We start from the raw sequence: 18,254 nt of genomic DNA, 5'->3' as shown, positions 1-18,254 counted from the left end.
TGTCTCCTCCTTCTCCCTCCGGCAACACCCTTCCTCCTCCTCCCTATGGACACACCCTTCCTCCTCCTCCCTCTGGCCACACCCTCCCTTCTCCCACTCCTCCCACTCACCCCCCCGTCCCCCTGTCCTACCTGCGTCTCAGGAGGAACTGGTTCTAGCTGCTCTGAGGATAGAGGCTCTGCAGGTAGCCAAACACATCTCAGACAGCCCCTCCCTCTCCACTGTCACCCCCCAGGTACTGAGCTGAACCAGCCTGCACCTGTACCTGCTCACCGTGTGTGTGTGTGTCGATGTGTGACTGTGAGAGCAGCATGAGCGTGTCTCAGCCTGCCCCCCTTTAGTAACACCATTGTGTGAGCCCATGGCCGTTACTCAACAATAACAATAACTGCTGCTGCCTCTCCCTGTATTTCTCCACCTAACACGGCTTGTAGCCCCTGACCTGTGACCCCTAACCCCTGAATTCCAATCACCAGCTTTCCTGAAACAGCAGAAAAGAGCGCTGGGCCTTTTCTCTCCTTTGTATCAAACCCATCCATGCATGTTGCCTGTTGGCCTGATCAGGAAAGGCTTCGATAAATACGAAGGTGACTTGGGATATGGTTGACTTCATCTGGGTCAGCCACCATCTGATAACGCCACGTTATCCTCATTCCTAGGGTTGCACAATTCCGGTAACATTCACCAAAATTCCCAGGTTTTCCAGAAATCCTGTTTGGAGGAATCGGGATTTCCACCTGCTTATTCTATCTTTATTCCGGGACTCTTCCAACACTGATTTCTGGAAAACTTGGGAATTTTGGTGAAAGCTACTGGAATTTTGCAAAACCTACTCATCAATCTGTATTGTCATTCCTCAATCAAATGGGAGTCATTATTTATGATGATATACTGTTATTTTTCTGGTAAATAACAACAACACTGATGAACACAACAGGGTCACGCCAGATGTGCTGAAAGTGAGGTCTGTTGGGTAGGTTTCCTCAAGTGTCAACCTCATTTCAGGTTGAATGTCCGCAGAAAGAAGGTTCATTGACGCCTGGTTGAAGGTTTGGAGAAGGTGCGAGATTTCACAACTTGATTTGAGATGTTTCATCACCCTGAAAGTAATCTACGGTCCACCACTGGTCTCTTGGACTTCCCACCCCTACAGGAGGCAGTTTCCGCTCAGCCCAGTCCAAGCTCTTCTCTGTCCTGGCACCCCAATGGTGGAACCAGCTTCCCCCTGATGCTAGGACAGCAGAGTCCCTGTCCATCTCCCCCTGACGCTAGGACAGCAGAGTCCCTGTCCATCTTCCCCCCCTGACGCTAGGACAGCAGAGTCCCTGTCCATCTTCCCCCCCTGACGCTACGACAGCAGAGTCCCTGTCCATATTCCCCCCCTGACGCTAGGACAGCAGAGTCCCTGTCCATATTCCCCCCCTGACGCTAGGACAGCAGAGTCCCTGTCCATCTTCCCCCCTGATGCTAGGACAGTAGAGTTCTGCCCATCTTCCCCCTGATGCCAGGACAGCAGAGTCCCTGTCCATCTTACCACTGATGGTAGGACAGCAGAGTCCCTGTCCATCTTCCCCCTGAAGCTAGGACAGCAGAGTCTTCCCGAAAGGACCTGAAACCCTACCCCTGTCTATTCCCATGTCTCTTCCCCACTCCTCTTCTTCCTCTTCCTCCTCTTCCTCCTCTTCCTCTTCCTCCCATCTCGTCTCTGTCTCACGCTGTCTGATGTTTCACCACTCCTCTTCTTCCTCCTCTTCCTCCTCTTCCTCCCATCTCGTCTCTGTCTCACGCTGTCTGTTTCACCACTCCTCTTCCTCCTCCTCTTCCTCTTCCTCCCATTTCGTCTCTGTCTCACGCTGTCTGTTTCACCACTCCTCTTCCTCCTCCTCTTCCTCTTCCTCCCATCTCGTCTCTGTCTCACGCTGTCTGATGTTTCCCCACTCCTCTTCCTCCCCTTCCTCCTCTTCCTCCCATCTCGTCTCTGTCTCACGCTGTCTGTTTCACCACTCCTCTTCTTCCTCTTCCTCCTCTTCCTCTTCCTCCCATCTCGTCTCTGTCTCACGCTGTCTGTTTCACCACTCCTCTTCCTCCTCCTCTTCCTCTTCCTCCCATCTCGTCTCTGTCTCACGCTGTCTGATGTTTCACCACTCCTCTTCCTCCTCTTCCTCTTCCTCCCATCTCGTCTCTGTCTCACGCTGTCTGTTTCACCACTCCTCTTCCTCCTCTTCCTCCTCTTCCTCCCATCTCGTCTCTGTCTCACGCTGTCTGATGTTTCCCCACTCCTCTTCCTCCTCTTCCTCCTCTTCCTCCCATCTCGTCTCTGTCTCACGCTGTCTGATGTTTCCCCACTCCTCTTCTTCCTCTTCCTCCTCTTCCTCTTCCTCCCATCTCGTCTCTGTCTCACTCTGTCTGTTTCACCACTCCTCTTCCTCCTCTTCCTCCTCTTCCTCCCATCTAGTCTCTGTCTCACGCTGTCTGATGTTTCCCCATCTCCTCTTCTTCCTCTTCCTCCTCTTCCTCTTCCTCCCATCTCGTCTCTGTCTCACGCTGTCTGATGTTTCCCCACTCCTCTTCTTCCTCTTCCACCTCTTCCTCTTCCTCCCATCTCGTCTCTGTCTCACGCTGTCTGTTTCCCCACTCCTCTTCCTCCTCTTCCTCCTCTTCCTCCTCATCCTCTTCCTCCCATCTCGTCTCTGTCTCACGCTGTCTGTTTCCCCACTCCTCTTCCTCCTCTTCCTCCTCTTCCTCTTCCTCCCATCTCGTCTCTGTCTCACGCTGTCTGATGTTTCCCCACTCCTCTTCTTCCTCTTCCTCCTCTTCCTCTTCCTCCCATCTCGTCTCTGTCTCACGCTGTCTGTTTCACCACTCCTCTTCCTCCTCTTCCTCCTCTTCCTCCCATCTCGTCTCTGTCTCACGCTGTCTGATGTTTCCCCACTCCTCTTCCTCCTCTTCCTCCTCTTCCTCCTCTTCCTCCCATCTTGTCTCTGTCTCACGCTGTCTGTTTCACCACTCCTCTTCCTCCTCTTCCTCTTCCTCCCATCTCGTCTCTGTCTCACGCTGTCTGTTTCACCACTCCTCTTCCTCCTCTTCCTCCTCTTCCTCCCACCTCGTCTCTGTCTCACGCTGTCTGATGTTTCCCCACTCCTCTTCTTCCTCTTCCTCCTCTTCCTCTTCCTCCCATCTCGTCTCTGTCTCACGCTGTCTGTTTCACCACTCCTCTTCCTCCTCTTCCTCCTCTTCCTCCCATCTCGTCTCTGTCTCACGCTGTCTGTTTCACCACTCCTCTTCCTCCTCTTCCTCCTCTTCCTCCCATCTCGTCTCTGTCTCATGCTGTCTGATGTTTCCCCACTCCTCTTCCTCCTCTTCCTCCTCTTCCTCCCATCTCGTCTCTGTCTCACGCTGTCTGATGTTTCCCCACTCCTCTTACTCCTCTTCCTCCTCTTCCTCCCATCTCGTCTCTGTCTCACGCTGTCTGATGTTTCCCCACTCCTCTTACTCCTCTTCCTCCTCTTCCTCCCATCTCGTCTCTGTCTCATGCTGTCTGATGTTTCCCCACTCCTCTTACTCCTCTTCCTCCTCTTCCTCCCATCTCGTCTCTGTCTCATGCTGTCTGATGTTTCCCCACTCCTCTTACTCCTCTTCCTCCTCTTCCTCCCATCTCGTCTCTGTCTCATGCTGTCTGATGTTTCCCCACTCCACAGTCCCTCCTCAAGAAGCCCAGCAGGTGGAATCTCTTCAGTTCACCCAAAGTAAGAGGAGAAATGTCACCCCCTCGTCACTGTTCTCCTACTGCCCTGTTATCCCCTAGTAACTGTTCTCCTACTGTCCTGTTACCCCCTCACCCCCTGACCAGTCACCCTCTAGTAAGTGTTCTCCTACTGCCCCATCACCCCCTCACCCCCTGACCAGTCACCCCCTAGTAACTGTTCTCCTACTGACCAGTCACCCCCGAGTAACTGTTCTCCTACTGTCCTGTTACCCCCTCACCCCCTGACCAGTCACCCTCTAGTAAGTGTTCTCCTACTGCCCCATCACCCCCTCACCCCCTGACCAGTCACCCCTTAGTAACTGTTCTCCTACTGCCCCATCACCCCCTCACCCCCTGACCAGTCACCCTCTAGTAACTGTTCTCCTACTGCCCCATCACCCCCTAGTAACTGTTCTCCTACTGACCAGTCACCCCCTAGTAACTGTTCTCCTACTGCCCTGTTACCCCCTAGTAACTGTTCTCCTACTGCCCCATCACCCCCTAGTAACTGTTCTCCTACTGCCCCATCACCCCCTAGTAACTGTTCTCCTACTGCCCCATCACCCCCTAGTAACTGTTCTCCTACTGCCCCATCACCCCCTAGTAACTGTTCTCCTACTGCCCTGTTACCCCCTAGTAACTGTTCTCCTACTGCCCCATCACCCCCTAGTAACTGTTCTCCTACTGCCCCATCACCCCCTAGTAACTGTTCTCCTACTGCCCTGTTACCCCCTAGTAACTGTTCTCCTACTGCCCCATCACCCCCTAGTAACTGTTCTCCTACTGCCCCATCACCCCCTAGTAACTGTTCTCCTACTGCCCCATCACCCCCTAGTAACTGTTCTCCTACTGCCCCGTTACCCCCTAGTAACTGTTCTCCTACTGCCCCATCACCCCCTAGTAACTGTTCTCCTACTCCCCCATCACCCCCTAGTTACTGTTCTTCTACTGCCCCATCACCCCCTAGTAACTGTTCTCCTACTGCCCCATCACCCCCTCACCCCCTGACCAGTCAACCCCTAGTAACTGTTCTCCTACTGCCCCATCACCCCCTCACCCCCTGACCAGTCAACCCCTAGTAACTGTTCTCCTACTGCCCCATCACCCCCTCACCCCCTGACCAGTCAACCCCTAGTAACTGTTCTCCTACTGTCCTGTTACCCCCTAGTAACTGTTCTCCTACTGCCCTGTTACCCCCTAGTAACTGTTCTCCTACTGCCCCATCACCCCTAGTAACTGTTCTCCTACTGCCCCATCACCCCCTAGTAACTGTTCTCCTACTGCCCCATCACCCCCTAGTAACTGTTCTCCTACTGCCCCATCACCCCCTAGTAACTGTTCTCCTACTGCCCTGTTACCCCCTAGTAACTGTTCTCCTACTGCCCCATCACCCCCTAGTAACTGTTCTCCTACTGCCCCATCACCCCCTAGTAACTGTTCTCCTACTGCCCTGTTACCCCCTAGTAACTGTTCTCCTACTGCCCCATCACCCCCTAGTAACTGTTCTCCTACTGCCCCATCACCCCCTAGTAACTGTTCTCCTACTGCCCTGTTACCCCCTAGTAACTGTTCTCCTACTGCCCCATCACCCCCTGTAACTGTTCTCCTACTGCCCCATCACCCCCTAGTAACTGTTCTCCTACTGCCCCATCACCCCCTAGTAACTGTTCTCCTACTGCCCTGTTACCCCCTAGTAACTGTTCTCCTACTGTCCTGTTACCCCCTAGTAACTGTTCTCCTACTGCCCTGTTACCCCCTGTAACTCTCCTCTCTCTCTTTCCTCTTCTCTTTCTCTAGTAACTCTCTCTCTCTCTCTCTCTCTCTCTCTCTCTCTCTCTCTCTTTCTCTCTCTCTCTCTCTCTCTCTCTCTCTCTCTCTCTCTCTCTCTCTCTCTCTCTCTCTCTCTCTCTCTCCTCTCTCTCTCTCTCTCTCTCTCTCTCTCTCTCTCTCTCTCTCTCTCTCTCTCTCTCTCTCTCTCTCTCTCTCTCTCTCTCCCCTCTCTCTCTCGTTTGTCATTGTTATTAATGTGTCTGCTTTGTTATTGTCTTAAGGTTTACCTCTATGTAAAGTATATTAGGTAGAGGGAGGGAGGGAGGGAGGGAGGTAGGTAGAGGGAGGGAAGTCTACTTTAGACCAGAGACCTGTGTAGTGCACTACTTTAGACCAGAGACCTGTGTAGTGCACTACTTTAGACCAGAGCCCTACATAGTGCACTACTTTAGACCAGAGACCTGTATAGTGCACTACTATAGACCAGAGACCTGTGTAGTGCACTACTATAGACCAGAGACCTGTGTAGTGCACTACTTTAGACCAGAGCCCTACATAGTGCACTACTTTAGACCAGAGACCTGTGTAGTGCACTACTTTAGACCAGAGACCTGTGTAGTGCACTACTTTAGACCAGAGCCCTACATAGTGCACAACAGTTCAAAAGTTTGGGGTCACTTAGAAGTGTCCTTGTTTTTGAAAGAAAAGCAAAAAAAAATGTCCATTAAAATAGCATCAAATTGATCAGAAATACAGTGTAGACATTGTTAATGTTGTAAATGACTATTGTAGCTGGAAACGGCAGATTTTTTTAATGGAATATCTACGTAGTTGTACAGAGGTCCATTATCAGCAACCATCACTCCTGTGTTCCAATGGCACGTTGTGTTAGCTAATCCAAGTTTATCATTTTAAAATGCTAATTGATCATTAGAAAAACCTTTTGCATTTATGTTAGCACAGCTGAAAACTGTTGTTCTGATTAAAGAAGCAATAAAACGGACAGGTAGATGTCTCTATATTAGTGGGGCTGTAAATCTCCTACACCCCCATGAGGCCCCAATTCAATCAACTCATCCTCTTATCCCCCACAGAGAGGATTAAACCATTTAATTTTTTTTGTGGGTTTGGGGGTGGGGGTCAATAAAGTTTGTAGTTAGTCTAGTGGAAGCTTTAGGAAGTGCAATATAACCAATATCCCACTGTGTCTACAATAGGGGATACGTTTTAAAAAACTACAAGCCTCAGATTTCCCACTTCCTGGTTGGATTTTTCTCAGGTTTTCGCCTGCCATATGAGTTCTGTTATATTCACAGACATCATTCAAACAGTTTTAGAAACTTCAGAGTGTTTTCTATCCAATACTAATAATAATATTCATATATTAGCAACTGGGCCTGAGTAGCAGGCAGTTTACTTTGGGCACCTTATTCATCCAAAGCTACTCAATACTGCCCCCCCCAATCACCAAGAAGTTAAGTGCATTAGATATGTATTTCCCCCTGTCCCTGTTTGGATGCAGGTGCTAAAGGTCTAAATCAAAACATTCACACAAATCAAGAATAGTCTGATGGGTGACAATATTGTCCTGTCACTTGTGACCAGCTGTGTGCAGTAAGGCAAGAAACAGCACATGCCTTTTTTCAAACCATAGTCTCACACCTCTTGTAACTTAGCCCATAGGTCTATATATTTTTCAATAAGGTTTGTATCACAATTAACATATTATTATATATTTTTTTTTACCAGGTAGGTTGACTGAGAACACGTTCTCATTTGCAGCAACGACCTGGGGAATAGTTACAGGGGATGAATGAGCCAATTGTAAACTGGGGATTATTAGGTGACCGTGATGGTGTGAGGGCCAGGACACCGGGGTTAACACCCCTACTCTTACGATAAGAGCCATGGGATCTTTAATGACCTCAGAGAGTCAGGACACCCGTTTAACGTCCCATCCAAAAGACAGCACCCTACACAGGGCAATGTCCCCAATCACTGCCCTGGGGCATTGGGATATTTTTTAGACCGGAGGAAAGAGTGCCTCCTACTGGCCCTCCAACACCACTTCCAACAGCATCTGCTCTCCCATCCAGGGACTGACCAGGACTAACCCTGCTTAGCTTCAGAAAGCAAGCCAGCAGTGGTATGCAGGGTGATAATGCTGCTTCTTCTTAATAAAATATACACATTAATCCGCTTTACAAGGGCCACAATGCCTCCTAAAAGAATAATCCATGCCTTTTGCGGCCAGTGGTCGTTGTGCCCTTGGGCTGAATATAATAATTATAATTCCCTTCTCCCGGCTGCGTGCTCTGAAGCACCTCTCACTCACATGGCTGTCAGATATCTCAGTTCCTATTAGCCAACTCCTGTTAAGTAATCGGGTCCTTCTCACAGGCTACAAGTGAAGACAGACACATTTGGGACGCAACTGCGCGGGTCCTTATAGAATTCCGAGGCGCATATTGAAAATGTTGGAAGAACTGTCCACATTTACTTTTCAACACAGAATATCCGCATGTGCGCACTCTCTCAAATCGTTTGTGGAAAATATCCTTTCGATTTTATTCAGCTTTGTTCAATTGTATTCTTCATACTGTAAAATAATGCCACGGAATTATAAGCACATCTTGTCTGCTAAATGAACTAGTGTAGCCCACAGCCATATGGCATAGCCAGATCAGGACCTAACATAAGGACAACTCAGAGTATTCTGTTCTTCTGAAATAGACTACATTTTCTTCATATCATAATGTTTATTTAGACCTGTTTATTGTGATGGTGTAGAATATATTACATAATAAATATATTAATATAATATATATTACATGGATTTATTATACGTTTTATACTGTAGATGCTCCAGAGGTCTGCATCAGTGTCTTGTAGGCTATTCGTGGAAGCCAGGAGATGCTAAATGTGTTTATGTTAATTAACAGTCAATTACCGGCTGACCGGCACAACCCTGTGCTGCTACCCTATTCCTATCCCTCCCCCAGCAATACTGCCTCTTTGCCTTGCCTGGACCCAATCACAGCCAAGCTGTTGCAGCTTCAGCCAATCACAGGGCCACAGCTCTGGGATTGACGATTGTTTATGTTGCTACCAGCTGCCCAAATCTCAAAGGAGCATCATTGCAGGAGAAAATCTAAGAGGGATCCTTGTCTAACTCTGATGTAACCCCATTGAAGTTCACATTTCTAACAGTTAAAGTAAGGGTTAGATAAAGGTTATGGTTAACGTTAAGGTTAGGGTTAGGGTAGGGGTTAGATAAAGGTTATGGTTAACGTTAAGGTTAAGGTTAAGGTAGGGGTTACGGTTAAGTGTAGGGTAGGGTAGGGGTTACGGTTAGGTGTAGGGTAGGGATTACAGTTAGGTAAAGGTTATGATAGGGGTAAAGGTTAAGTTTAGAGTAGGGGTTAGGCAAAGGTTAGGGTAGGGGTTACGGTTAGGTAAAGGTTATGATAGGGGTAAAGGTTAAGTTTAGAGTAGGGGTTAGGCAAAGGTTAGGGTAGGGATTACAGTTAGGTAAAGGTTATGATAGGGGTAAAGGTTAAGTTTAGAGTAGGGGTTAGGCAAAGGTTAGGGTAGGGGTTACGGTTAGGTGTAGGGTAGGGTAGGGGTTAGGTAAAGGTTATGGTAGGGGTTAAGGTTAGGTTTAGAGTAGGGGTTAGGCAAAGGTTAGGGTAGGGGTAAGGTTAGGTTTAGAGTAGGGAAGTCCCAAGGATCCCACTTTGTAGCTACCATCATTGCAGAGGCTGCCTCATTTTGCATATAGAGTTTGGCTGTGGTGTGGGGGCATCTTTCTGATCCAATACGATGCTACATAGGGGTTTGGTTTAGTTCAGGATCCTACAAAGAGTGTATTATGTTGCCTGTAGGGTTTTAAAGGCAGGTAACTTTCCCTGTTGTTGTTTTACAGGAAGGATTCCAGATGTCCTGCTCATTCCCTGCTCATTCCCTGCTGATTCCCTGTTGATTCCCTGCTCATTCCCTGCTAATTCCCTGTTGATTCCCTGATGATTCCCTGCTGATTCCCTGCTCATTCCCTGCTCATTCCCTGCTGATTCCCTGTTGATTCCCTGCTCATTCCCTGCTCATTCCCTGCTGATTCCCTGCTCATTCCCTGCTCATTCCCTGCTGATTCCCTGCTGATTCCCTGCTCATTCCCTGCTCATTCCCTGCTGATTCAATGCTCATTCCCTGCTCATTCCCTGCTGATTCCCTGTTGATTCCCTGCTGATTCCCTGCTCATTCACCGCTCATTCCCTGCTCATTCCCTGCTGATTCCCTGTTGATTCCCTGCTGATTCCCTGCTGATTCCCTGCTCATTCCCTGCTGATTCCCTGCTCATTCCCTGCTAATTCCCTGCTGATTCCCTGCTGATTCCCTGCTCATTCCCTGCTAATTCCCTGCTAATTCCCTGCTGATTCCCTGCTGATTCCCTGTTGATTCCCTGCTGATTCCCTGCTCATTCCCTGCTCATTCCCTGCTGATTCCCTGCTCATTCCCTGTTGATTCCCTGCTCATTCCCTGCTCATTCCCTGCTCATTCCCTGCTCATCCCCTGCTCATTCCCTGCTGATTCCCTGTTGATTCCCTGCTGATTCCCTGCTGATTCCCTGTTGATTCCCTGCTGATTCCCTGCTGATTCCCTGCTCATTCCCTGCTCATTCCCTGCTGATTCCCTGCTGATTCCCTGCTGATTCCCTGCTCATTCCCTGCTCATTCCCTGCTGATTCCCTGCTGATTCCCTGTTGATTCCCTGCTGATTCCCTGCTGATTCCCTGTTGATTCCCTGCTGATTCCCTGCTCATTCCCTGTTGATTCCCTGCTGATTCCCTGCTGATTCCCTGCTGATTCCCTGCTCATTCCCTGTTGATTCCCTGCTGATTCCCTGCTCATTCCCTGCTGATTCCCTGCTCATCCCCTGCTCATTCCCTGCTGATTCCCTGCTGATTCCCTGTTGATTCCCTGCTGATTCCCTGCTGATTCCCTGTTGATTCCCTGCTGATTCCCTGCTCATTCCCAGTTGATTCCCTGCTGATTCCCTGCTGATTCCCTGCTGATTCCCTGCTCATTCCCTGTTGATTCCCTGCTGATTCCCTGCTCATTCCCTGCTGATTCCCTGCTCATTCCCTGCTCATTCCCTGCTCATTCCCTGCTGATTCCCTGCTGATTCCCTGCTCATTCCCTGTTGATTCCCTGCTGATTCCCTGCTCATCCCCTGCTCATCCCCTGCTCATTCCCTGCTCATTCCCTGTTGATTCCCTGTTGATTCCCTGCTCATTCCCTGCTCATTCCCTGCTGATTCCCTGTTGATTCCCTGCTGATTCCCTGCTGATTCCCTGCTGATTCCCTGCTGATTCCCTGTTGATTCCCTGCTCATTCCCTGTTGATTCCCTGTTGATTCCCTGCTCATTCCCTGCTCATCCCCTGCTCATTCCCTGCTCATTCCCTGCTCATTCCCTGCTCATTCCCTGCTGATTCCCTGCTCATTCCCTGCTCATTCCCTGTTGATTCCCTGCTGATTCCCTGCTGATTCCCTGCTCATTCCCTGCTCATTCCCTGCTCATTCCCTGTTGATTCCCTGCTGATTCCCTGCTGATTCCCTGTTGATTCCCTGCTCATTCCCTGTTGATTCCCTGCTCATTCCCTGCTGATTCCCTGTTGATTCCCTGCTCATTCCCTGCTCATTCCCTGCTGATTCCCTGTTGATTCCCTGCTCATTCCCTGTTGATTCCCTGCTGATTCCCTGCTGATTCCCTGCTCATTCCCTGCTCATTCCCTGCTCATTCCCTGTTGATTCCCTGCTGATTCCCTGCTGATTCCCTGTTGATTCCCTGCTCATTCCCTGTTGATTCCCTGCTCATTCCCTGCTGATTCCCTGTTGATTCCCTGTTGATTCCCTGCTCATTCCCTGCTGATTCCCTGTTGATTCCCTGCTCATTCCCTGCTCATTCCCTGCTCATTCCCTGCTGATTCCCTGCTCATTCCCTGCTGATTCCCTGTTGATTCCCTGCTCATTCCCTGCTCATCCCCTGCTCATTCCCTGCTGATTCCCTGTTGATTCCCTGCTGATTCCCTGCTGATTCCCTGCTCATTCAATGCTCATTCCCTGCTCATTCCCTGCTGATTCCCTGTTGATTCCCTGCTGATTCCCTGCTCATTCCCTGCTCATTCCCTGCTCATTCCCTGCTGATTCCCTGTTGATTCCCTGCTGATTCCCTGCTCATTCCCTGCTCATTCCCTGTTGATTCCCTGCTGATTCCCTGTTGATTCCCTGCTCATTCCCTGCTGATTCCCTGCTCATTCCCTGCTGATTCCCTGTTGATTCCCTGCTCATTCCCTGCTGATTCCCTGTTGATTCCCTGCTCATTCCCTGCTGATTCCCTGTTGATTCCCTGCTCATTCCCTGCTGATTCCCTGTTGATTCCCTGCTCAATCCCTGCTGATTCCCTGTTGATTCCCTGCTCATTCCCTGCTGATTCCCTGTTGATTCCCTGCTGATTCCCTGCTCATTCCCTGCTGATTCCGGAATCTTCCCACTGGGATTTTTGGAAAAACCTGGGGATTCTGGGAAAGCTTCCAGAAAACACCATTAGATCAATCAGATACCTAACCAACTGTCTGTACCTGTCTCTCTCCCCCCTCCTCTTCCTCTTCCACTTCCCTGACACTTGACCTGGGCAGCAGAGAGACAGAGAAGTGATGTCATCAACAGTGGACAGGGACAGCATGGTGACCAAGAATTGCCTTTACACCCAGACGGCGAGCTACGGAGACGGGGAGAGGGAGAGTCCCTACCTATCCAAAGACCTAGATTACTCTCTGGGCATCGCACGAGAAGAGGTGCCCCTCTACCCACACCACCCACACCACTCACTACTGTCAAAGTCATATCCATTGTAGGAGTGTTACCGTGTTGGAGGAACAGGTTGACATTCAGTAGTAGTCATATTCATACGAATGTTTACCTTAGACAGACAGATCCCTTCATAGTTTTTCTCCTGATGTGTACGTGAACTGCACCTGCTAAAGTTCTCCCTTCCTCCCTCTCAGATCGTGTCCAAGGAGAAGGAGGTACTGGAGTGGCAGAGGAAATACGAGGACAGTCGACAGGAAGTGCTGGAGATGAGGTGAGAGGATCAACTGTCAGTCAGGCACGTTACCTTGACAACGGTCAGTCATGCCTACCCTCTTAGTAAAAAGGTTTCCAAAAGGGTTCTTCAACTGTCCCCATAAGATAACCCTTTTTTGTTCCAGGTAGAACACTTTTTTGTTTTAGGTAGAACCCTTTTTGTTTTAGGTAGAACCCCTTTTTGTTTTAGGTAGAACCCCTTTTTGTTTTAGGTAGAACCCTTTTTTGTTCCAGGTAGAACCCTTTTTGGTTTCAGGTAGAACCCTTTCAGGATCCATGTAGAACCCTCTGTGGAAATTGTTCTACATGGATCACAAAACGGTTCTACCTGGAACCAAAAAGGGGTTCTTCAAAGGGTTCTCCTATGGGGACATCCAAAAAGAACCCTTTTAGGTTGTAGACATCACAGTTTTTTTTTTTTGTAAGAGTGTAGTTCAGATTAACTAGGGGACTTATTTCATTAGGCTGATTGGTCCCAACGATAAGGAGGGTTAAGTAGCTAAGAGGGGGAGGCTAATCCACCCGCTTTACCTCTCTATCCGACAACACCAAAACAAAGCTGTCTGAAAAAGACTGAACGCATGTGTCCAAAAGCATTGTGTGCTGATGTTATGTAAAGTACAGGCTGATCTGCTCCCGACGTACAGTATGTGCAGTCTTTGTAAATACGATAGTTCCTGTTTCATGCTACTAGTTTACTTTCTTGACATGTAGGAGCCTTCCTTCTGCTGCCCTCATCTCACCCAAAACAAGCATTTAGGAGCCTTCCTTCTGCTGCCCTCATCTCACCCAAAACAAGCATTTAGGAGCCTTCCTGCTGCCCTCATCTCACCCAAAACAAGCATTTAGGAGCCTTCCTTCTGCTGCCCTCATCTCACCCTAAACAAGCATTTAGGAGCCTTCCTGCTGCCCTCATCTCACCCAAAACAAGCATTTAGGAGCCTTCCTGCTGCCCTCATCTCACCCAAAACAAGCATTTAGGAGCCTTCCTTCTGCTGCCCTCATCTCACCCAAAACAAGCATTTAGGAGCCTTCCTGCTGCCCTCATCTCACCCAAAACAAGCATTTAGGAGCCTTCCTGCTGCCCTCATCTCACCCAAAACAAGCATTTAGGAGCCTTCCTTCTGCTGCCCTCATCTCACCCAAAACAAGCATTTAGGAGCCTTCCTGCTGCCCTCATCTCACCCAAAACAAGCATTTAGGAGCCTTCCTTCTGCTGCCCTCATCTCACCCAAAACAAGCATTTAGGAGCCTTCCTGCTGCCCTCATCTCACCCAAAACAAGCATTTAGGAGCCTTCCTTCTGCTGCCCTCATCTCACCCAAAACAAGCATTTAGGAGCCTTCCTGCTGCCCTCATCTCACCCAAAACAAGCATTTAGGAGCCTTCCTGCTGCCCTCATCTCACCCAAAACAAGCATTTAGGAGCCTTCCTTCTGCTGCCCTCATCTCACCCTAAACAAGCATTTAGGAGCCTTCCTGCTGCCCTCATCTCACCCAAAACAAGCATTTAGGAGCCTTCCTTCTGCTGCCCTCATCTCACCCAAAACAAGCATTTAGGAGCCTTCCTGCTGCCCATCTCACCCAAAACAAGCATTTAGGAGCCTTCCTGCTGCCCTCATCTCACCCAAAACAAGCATTTAGGAGCCTTCCTTCTGCTGCCCTCATCTCACCCAAAACAAGCATTTAGGAGCCTTCCTGCTGCCCTCATCTCACCCAAAACAAGCATTTAGGAGCCCTTCCTGCTGCCCTCATCTCACTCACCAAAACAAGCATTTAGGAGCCTTCCTTCTGCCCCTCATCTCACCCAAAACAAGCATTTAGGAGCCTTCCTTCTGCCCTCATCTCACCCAAAACAAGCATTTAGGAGCCTTCCTGCTGCCCTCATCTCACCCAAAACAAGCATTTAGGAGCCTTCCTGCTGCCCTCATCTCACCCAAAACAAGCATTTAGGAGCCTTCCTGCTGCCCTCATCTCACCCAAAACAAGCATTTAGGAGCCTTCCTGCTGCTGCCCTCATCTCACCCAAAACAAGCATTTAGGAGCCTTCCTTCCTGCTGCCCTCATCTCACCCAAAACAAGCATTTAGGAGCCTTCCTTCTGCTGCCCTCATCTCACCCAAAACAAGCATTTAGGAGCCTTCCTTCCTGCTGCCCTCATCTCACCCAAAACAAGCATTTAGGAGCCTTCCTTCCTGCTGCCCTCATCTCACCCAAAACAAGCATTTAGGAGCCTTCCTGCTGCCCTCATCTCACCCAAAACAAGCATTTAGGAGCCTTCCTGCTGCCCTCATCTCACCCAAAACAAGCATTTAGGAGCCTTCCTTCTGCTGCCCTCATCTCACCCAAAACAAGCATTTAGGAGCCTTCCTGCTGCCCTCATCTCACCCAAAACAAGCATTTAGGAGCCTTCCTGCTGCCCTCATCTCACCCAAAACAAGCATTTAGGAGCCTTCCTTCTGCTGCCCTCATCTCACCCTAAACAAGCATTTAGGAGCCTTCCTTCTGCTGCCCTCATCTCACCCAAAACAAGCATTTAGGAGCCTTCCTGCTGCCCTCATCTCACCCAAAACAAGCATTTAGGAGCCTTCCTGCTGCCCTCATCTCACCCAAAACAAGCATTTAGGAGCCTTCCTGCTGCCCTCATCTCACCCAAAACAAGCATTTAGGAGCCTTCCTTCTGCTGCCCTCATCTCACCCAAAACAAGCATTTAGGAGCCTTCCTGCTGCTGCCCTCATCTCACCCAAAACAAGCATTTAGGAGCCTTCCTTCCTGCTGCCCTCATCTCACCCAAAACAAGCATTTAGGATCCTTCCTGCTGCCCTCATCTCACCCAAAACAAGCATTTAGGATCCTTCCTGCTGCCCTCATCTCACCCAAAACAAGCATTTAGGAGCCTTCCTGCTGCTGCCCTCATCTCACCCAAAACAAGCATTTAGGAGCCTTCCTGCTGCTGCCCTCATCTCACCCAAAACAAGCATTTAGGAGCCTTCCTTCCTGCTGCCCTCATCTCACCCAAAACAAGCATTTAGGAGCCTTCCTTCTGCTGCCCTCATCTCACCCAAAACAAGCATTTAGGAGCCTTCCTTCTGCTGCCCTCATCTCACCCAAAACAAGCATTTAGGAGCCTTCCTTCTGCTGCCCTCATCTCACCCAAAACAAGCATTTAGGAGCCTTCCTGCTGCCCTCATCTCACCCAAAACAAGCAGTGAAAGATTTAAACAGATACCTGATGAGGTCTTTAGATGGCCTCGTCCAACTCACTTTTGTGGGTAGGGATGTGACTGTCAAGGAATTTTAGATGAAGGTAATTGCCCAGCCAATTTTTATTTATTTATTTCACCTTTATTTAACCAGGTAGTCAAGTTGAGAACAAGTTCTCATTTACAATTGCGACCTGGCCAAGATAAAGCAAAGCAGTTTGACACATACAATGACACAGAGTTACACATGGAGTAAAAAAACATACAGTTAATAATACAGTATAAACAAGTCTATATACAATGTGAGCAAATGAGGTGAGAAGGGAGGTAAAGGCAAAAAAACGTCATGGTGGCAAAGTAAATACAATATAGCAAGTAAAACACTGGAATGGTACATTTGCAGTGGAAGAAAGTGCAAAGTAGAAATAAAATAATGGGGTGCAAAGGAGCAAAATAAATAAATAAATTAAATACAGTAGGGAAAGAGGTAGTTGACATTAACAATGTCTACACTGTATTTCTGATCCATTTTATGTTATTATAAATGGACAATAGATTTGCATTTCTTTCAAAAACAAGAACGTTTCTAAGTGACCCCAAACTTTTGAACAGTAGAGTATACTGTATGTGTGTGTATATACTATGTGTATATTTCCGGTATGTGTGTGTGTATATATATATATATATATATATATACTATTTGTATATATACAGTTGAAGTCGGAAGTTTACATACACCTCAGCCAAATACATTTAAACTAAATTTTTCTCAATTTCTGACATTTATTCCTAGTAAAAATTCCCTGTTCCAGGTCAGTTAGGATCACCACTTTCTTTTAAGAATGTGAAATGATTTATTGCAGATTTTAATTATTTCATTACATTCCCAGTTAATTAGTATTTTATAGCATTGCCTTTAAATTGTTTAACTTGGGTCAAACGTTTCGGGTAGCCTTCTACAAGCTTCCCACAATGAGTTGGGTGAATTTTGGCCCATTCCTCCTGACAGAGCTGGTGTAACTGAGTCAGGTTTGTAGGCCTCCTGGCTCACACACACTTTTTCAGTTCTGCCCACAGATTTTCAATAGAATTGAGTTATGATGGCCACTCCAATACCTTGACTTTGTTGTCCTTAAGCCATTTTGCCACAACTTTGGAAGTATGCTTGGGGTCATTGTCCATTTGGAAGACCCATTTGCGACCAAGCTTTAACGTCCTGACTGATGTCTTGAGATGTTGCTTCAATATATCCACATAATTTTCCATGCTCATGATTCCATCTATTTTGTGAAGTGCACCAGTCCCTCCTGCAGCAAAGCACCCCCACAACATGATGCTGCCACTCCCATGCTTCACGGTTGGGATGGTGTTCTTCGGCTTGCAAGCCTCCCTTTTTTACTCCAAACATAACGATGGTCATTATGGCCAAACAATTCTATTGTTTGTGCAGTTGCAAACTGTAGTCTGGCTTTTTTATGGAGGTTTTGGAGCAGTGGCTTCTTCCTTGCTGAGCGGCCTTTCAGGTTACACCTCCAATTTACTCAAATTGTGTCAATTAGCATATCAAAAGCTTCTAAAGCCATGACATCATTTTCTGGAATTTTACAAGCTGTTTAAAGGCACAGTCAACTTAGTGTATGTAAACGTCTGACCCACTGGAATTGTGATACAGTGAATTATAAGTGAAATAATCAGTCTGTGAACAATTGTTGGAAAAATGACAAACTAAATGTCCTAACCGACTTGCCAAAATAATAGTTTGTTTTCAAGAAATTTGTGTAGAGGTTGAAAAACGAGTTTTAAAGACTCCAACATAAGTGTATGTAAAGTTCCGACATCAGCTGTATTCTGTTTGTGTGTGCATGTATATACATATATAGATTTTTACGGTTATTATATTTTCTTGTCAGTCTTGATCTGTAACCATCGGTTGGTTACACAGTGATACAGTACTGGTACCAGCCCTATTTTTGAGTCATAACATTGTTCGTGATCGACCGACGCAAAGAAAAACTCAACCTGTGTTTTCACCTCAAAGAACTCATATGTGTCTTTCAGAAACATGCTCATGCCTTATGCTAACGAAACAAAAGTGTTGAATATTTTTATTTATCAATTCATCTTTTGCCGTTTGTGGTTCACAGGAGAATCGTGTCCGAGTATGAGAAGACCATTGCACAGATGATTGGTGAGTGTTTCTCTGACAGCTACAGTCATACTGTCTCATCCCCAGTGAAGCTCAGGGGTTTTCATACACGCTTTACAATTATTGTCTTGAACGTTACGACGACATTTAGATCTGTGCCTAAATAAAACATATACAATGTAATTATTTGACATGAGATAAACAGCTCACTATTTAACATCACAGGGATTTAACATCACAGGGGATTTA

General features: G+C 47.8%; 1 protein-coding gene across 12 annotated transcripts in view; it reads left to right on the top strand.

Annotated features, from left to right (window-relative positions):
* LOC118381162 (transforming acidic coiled-coil-containing protein 2-like) overlaps positions 1–18,254 on the top strand; it is an 85,268-nt gene that overhangs the window by 47,110 nt on the left and 19,904 nt on the right. For 9 of the 12 annotated variants that reach the window (XM_052477461.1, XM_052477463.1, XM_052477457.1 and 6 more), the window contains 4 exons: positions 3,699–3,746; positions 12,211–12,369; positions 12,580–12,656; positions 18,004–18,047. In XM_052477461.1, coding sequence (XP_052333421.1) covers positions 3,699–3,746; positions 12,211–12,369; positions 12,580–12,656; positions 18,004–18,047 — 328 coding nt within the window. Of the gene's footprint in view, positions 1–142; positions 236–3,698; positions 3,747–12,210; positions 12,370–12,579; positions 12,657–18,003; positions 18,048–18,254 lie in introns of all 12 variants that reach the window. The other 3 variants (XM_052477466.1, XM_052477460.1, XM_052477464.1) reach the window with 2 other exon arrangements.

The sequence above is a fragment of the Oncorhynchus keta genome, chromosome 24, assembly GCF_023373465.1.
Source record: "Oncorhynchus keta strain PuntledgeMale-10-30-2019 chromosome 24, Oket_V2, whole genome shotgun sequence".
Taxonomy (NCBI): domain Eukaryota; kingdom Metazoa; phylum Chordata; class Actinopteri; order Salmoniformes; family Salmonidae; genus Oncorhynchus; species Oncorhynchus keta.
Note: the sequence above shows the minus strand (reverse complement) of the source record. Positions and strands in the feature narration are given on the sequence as shown.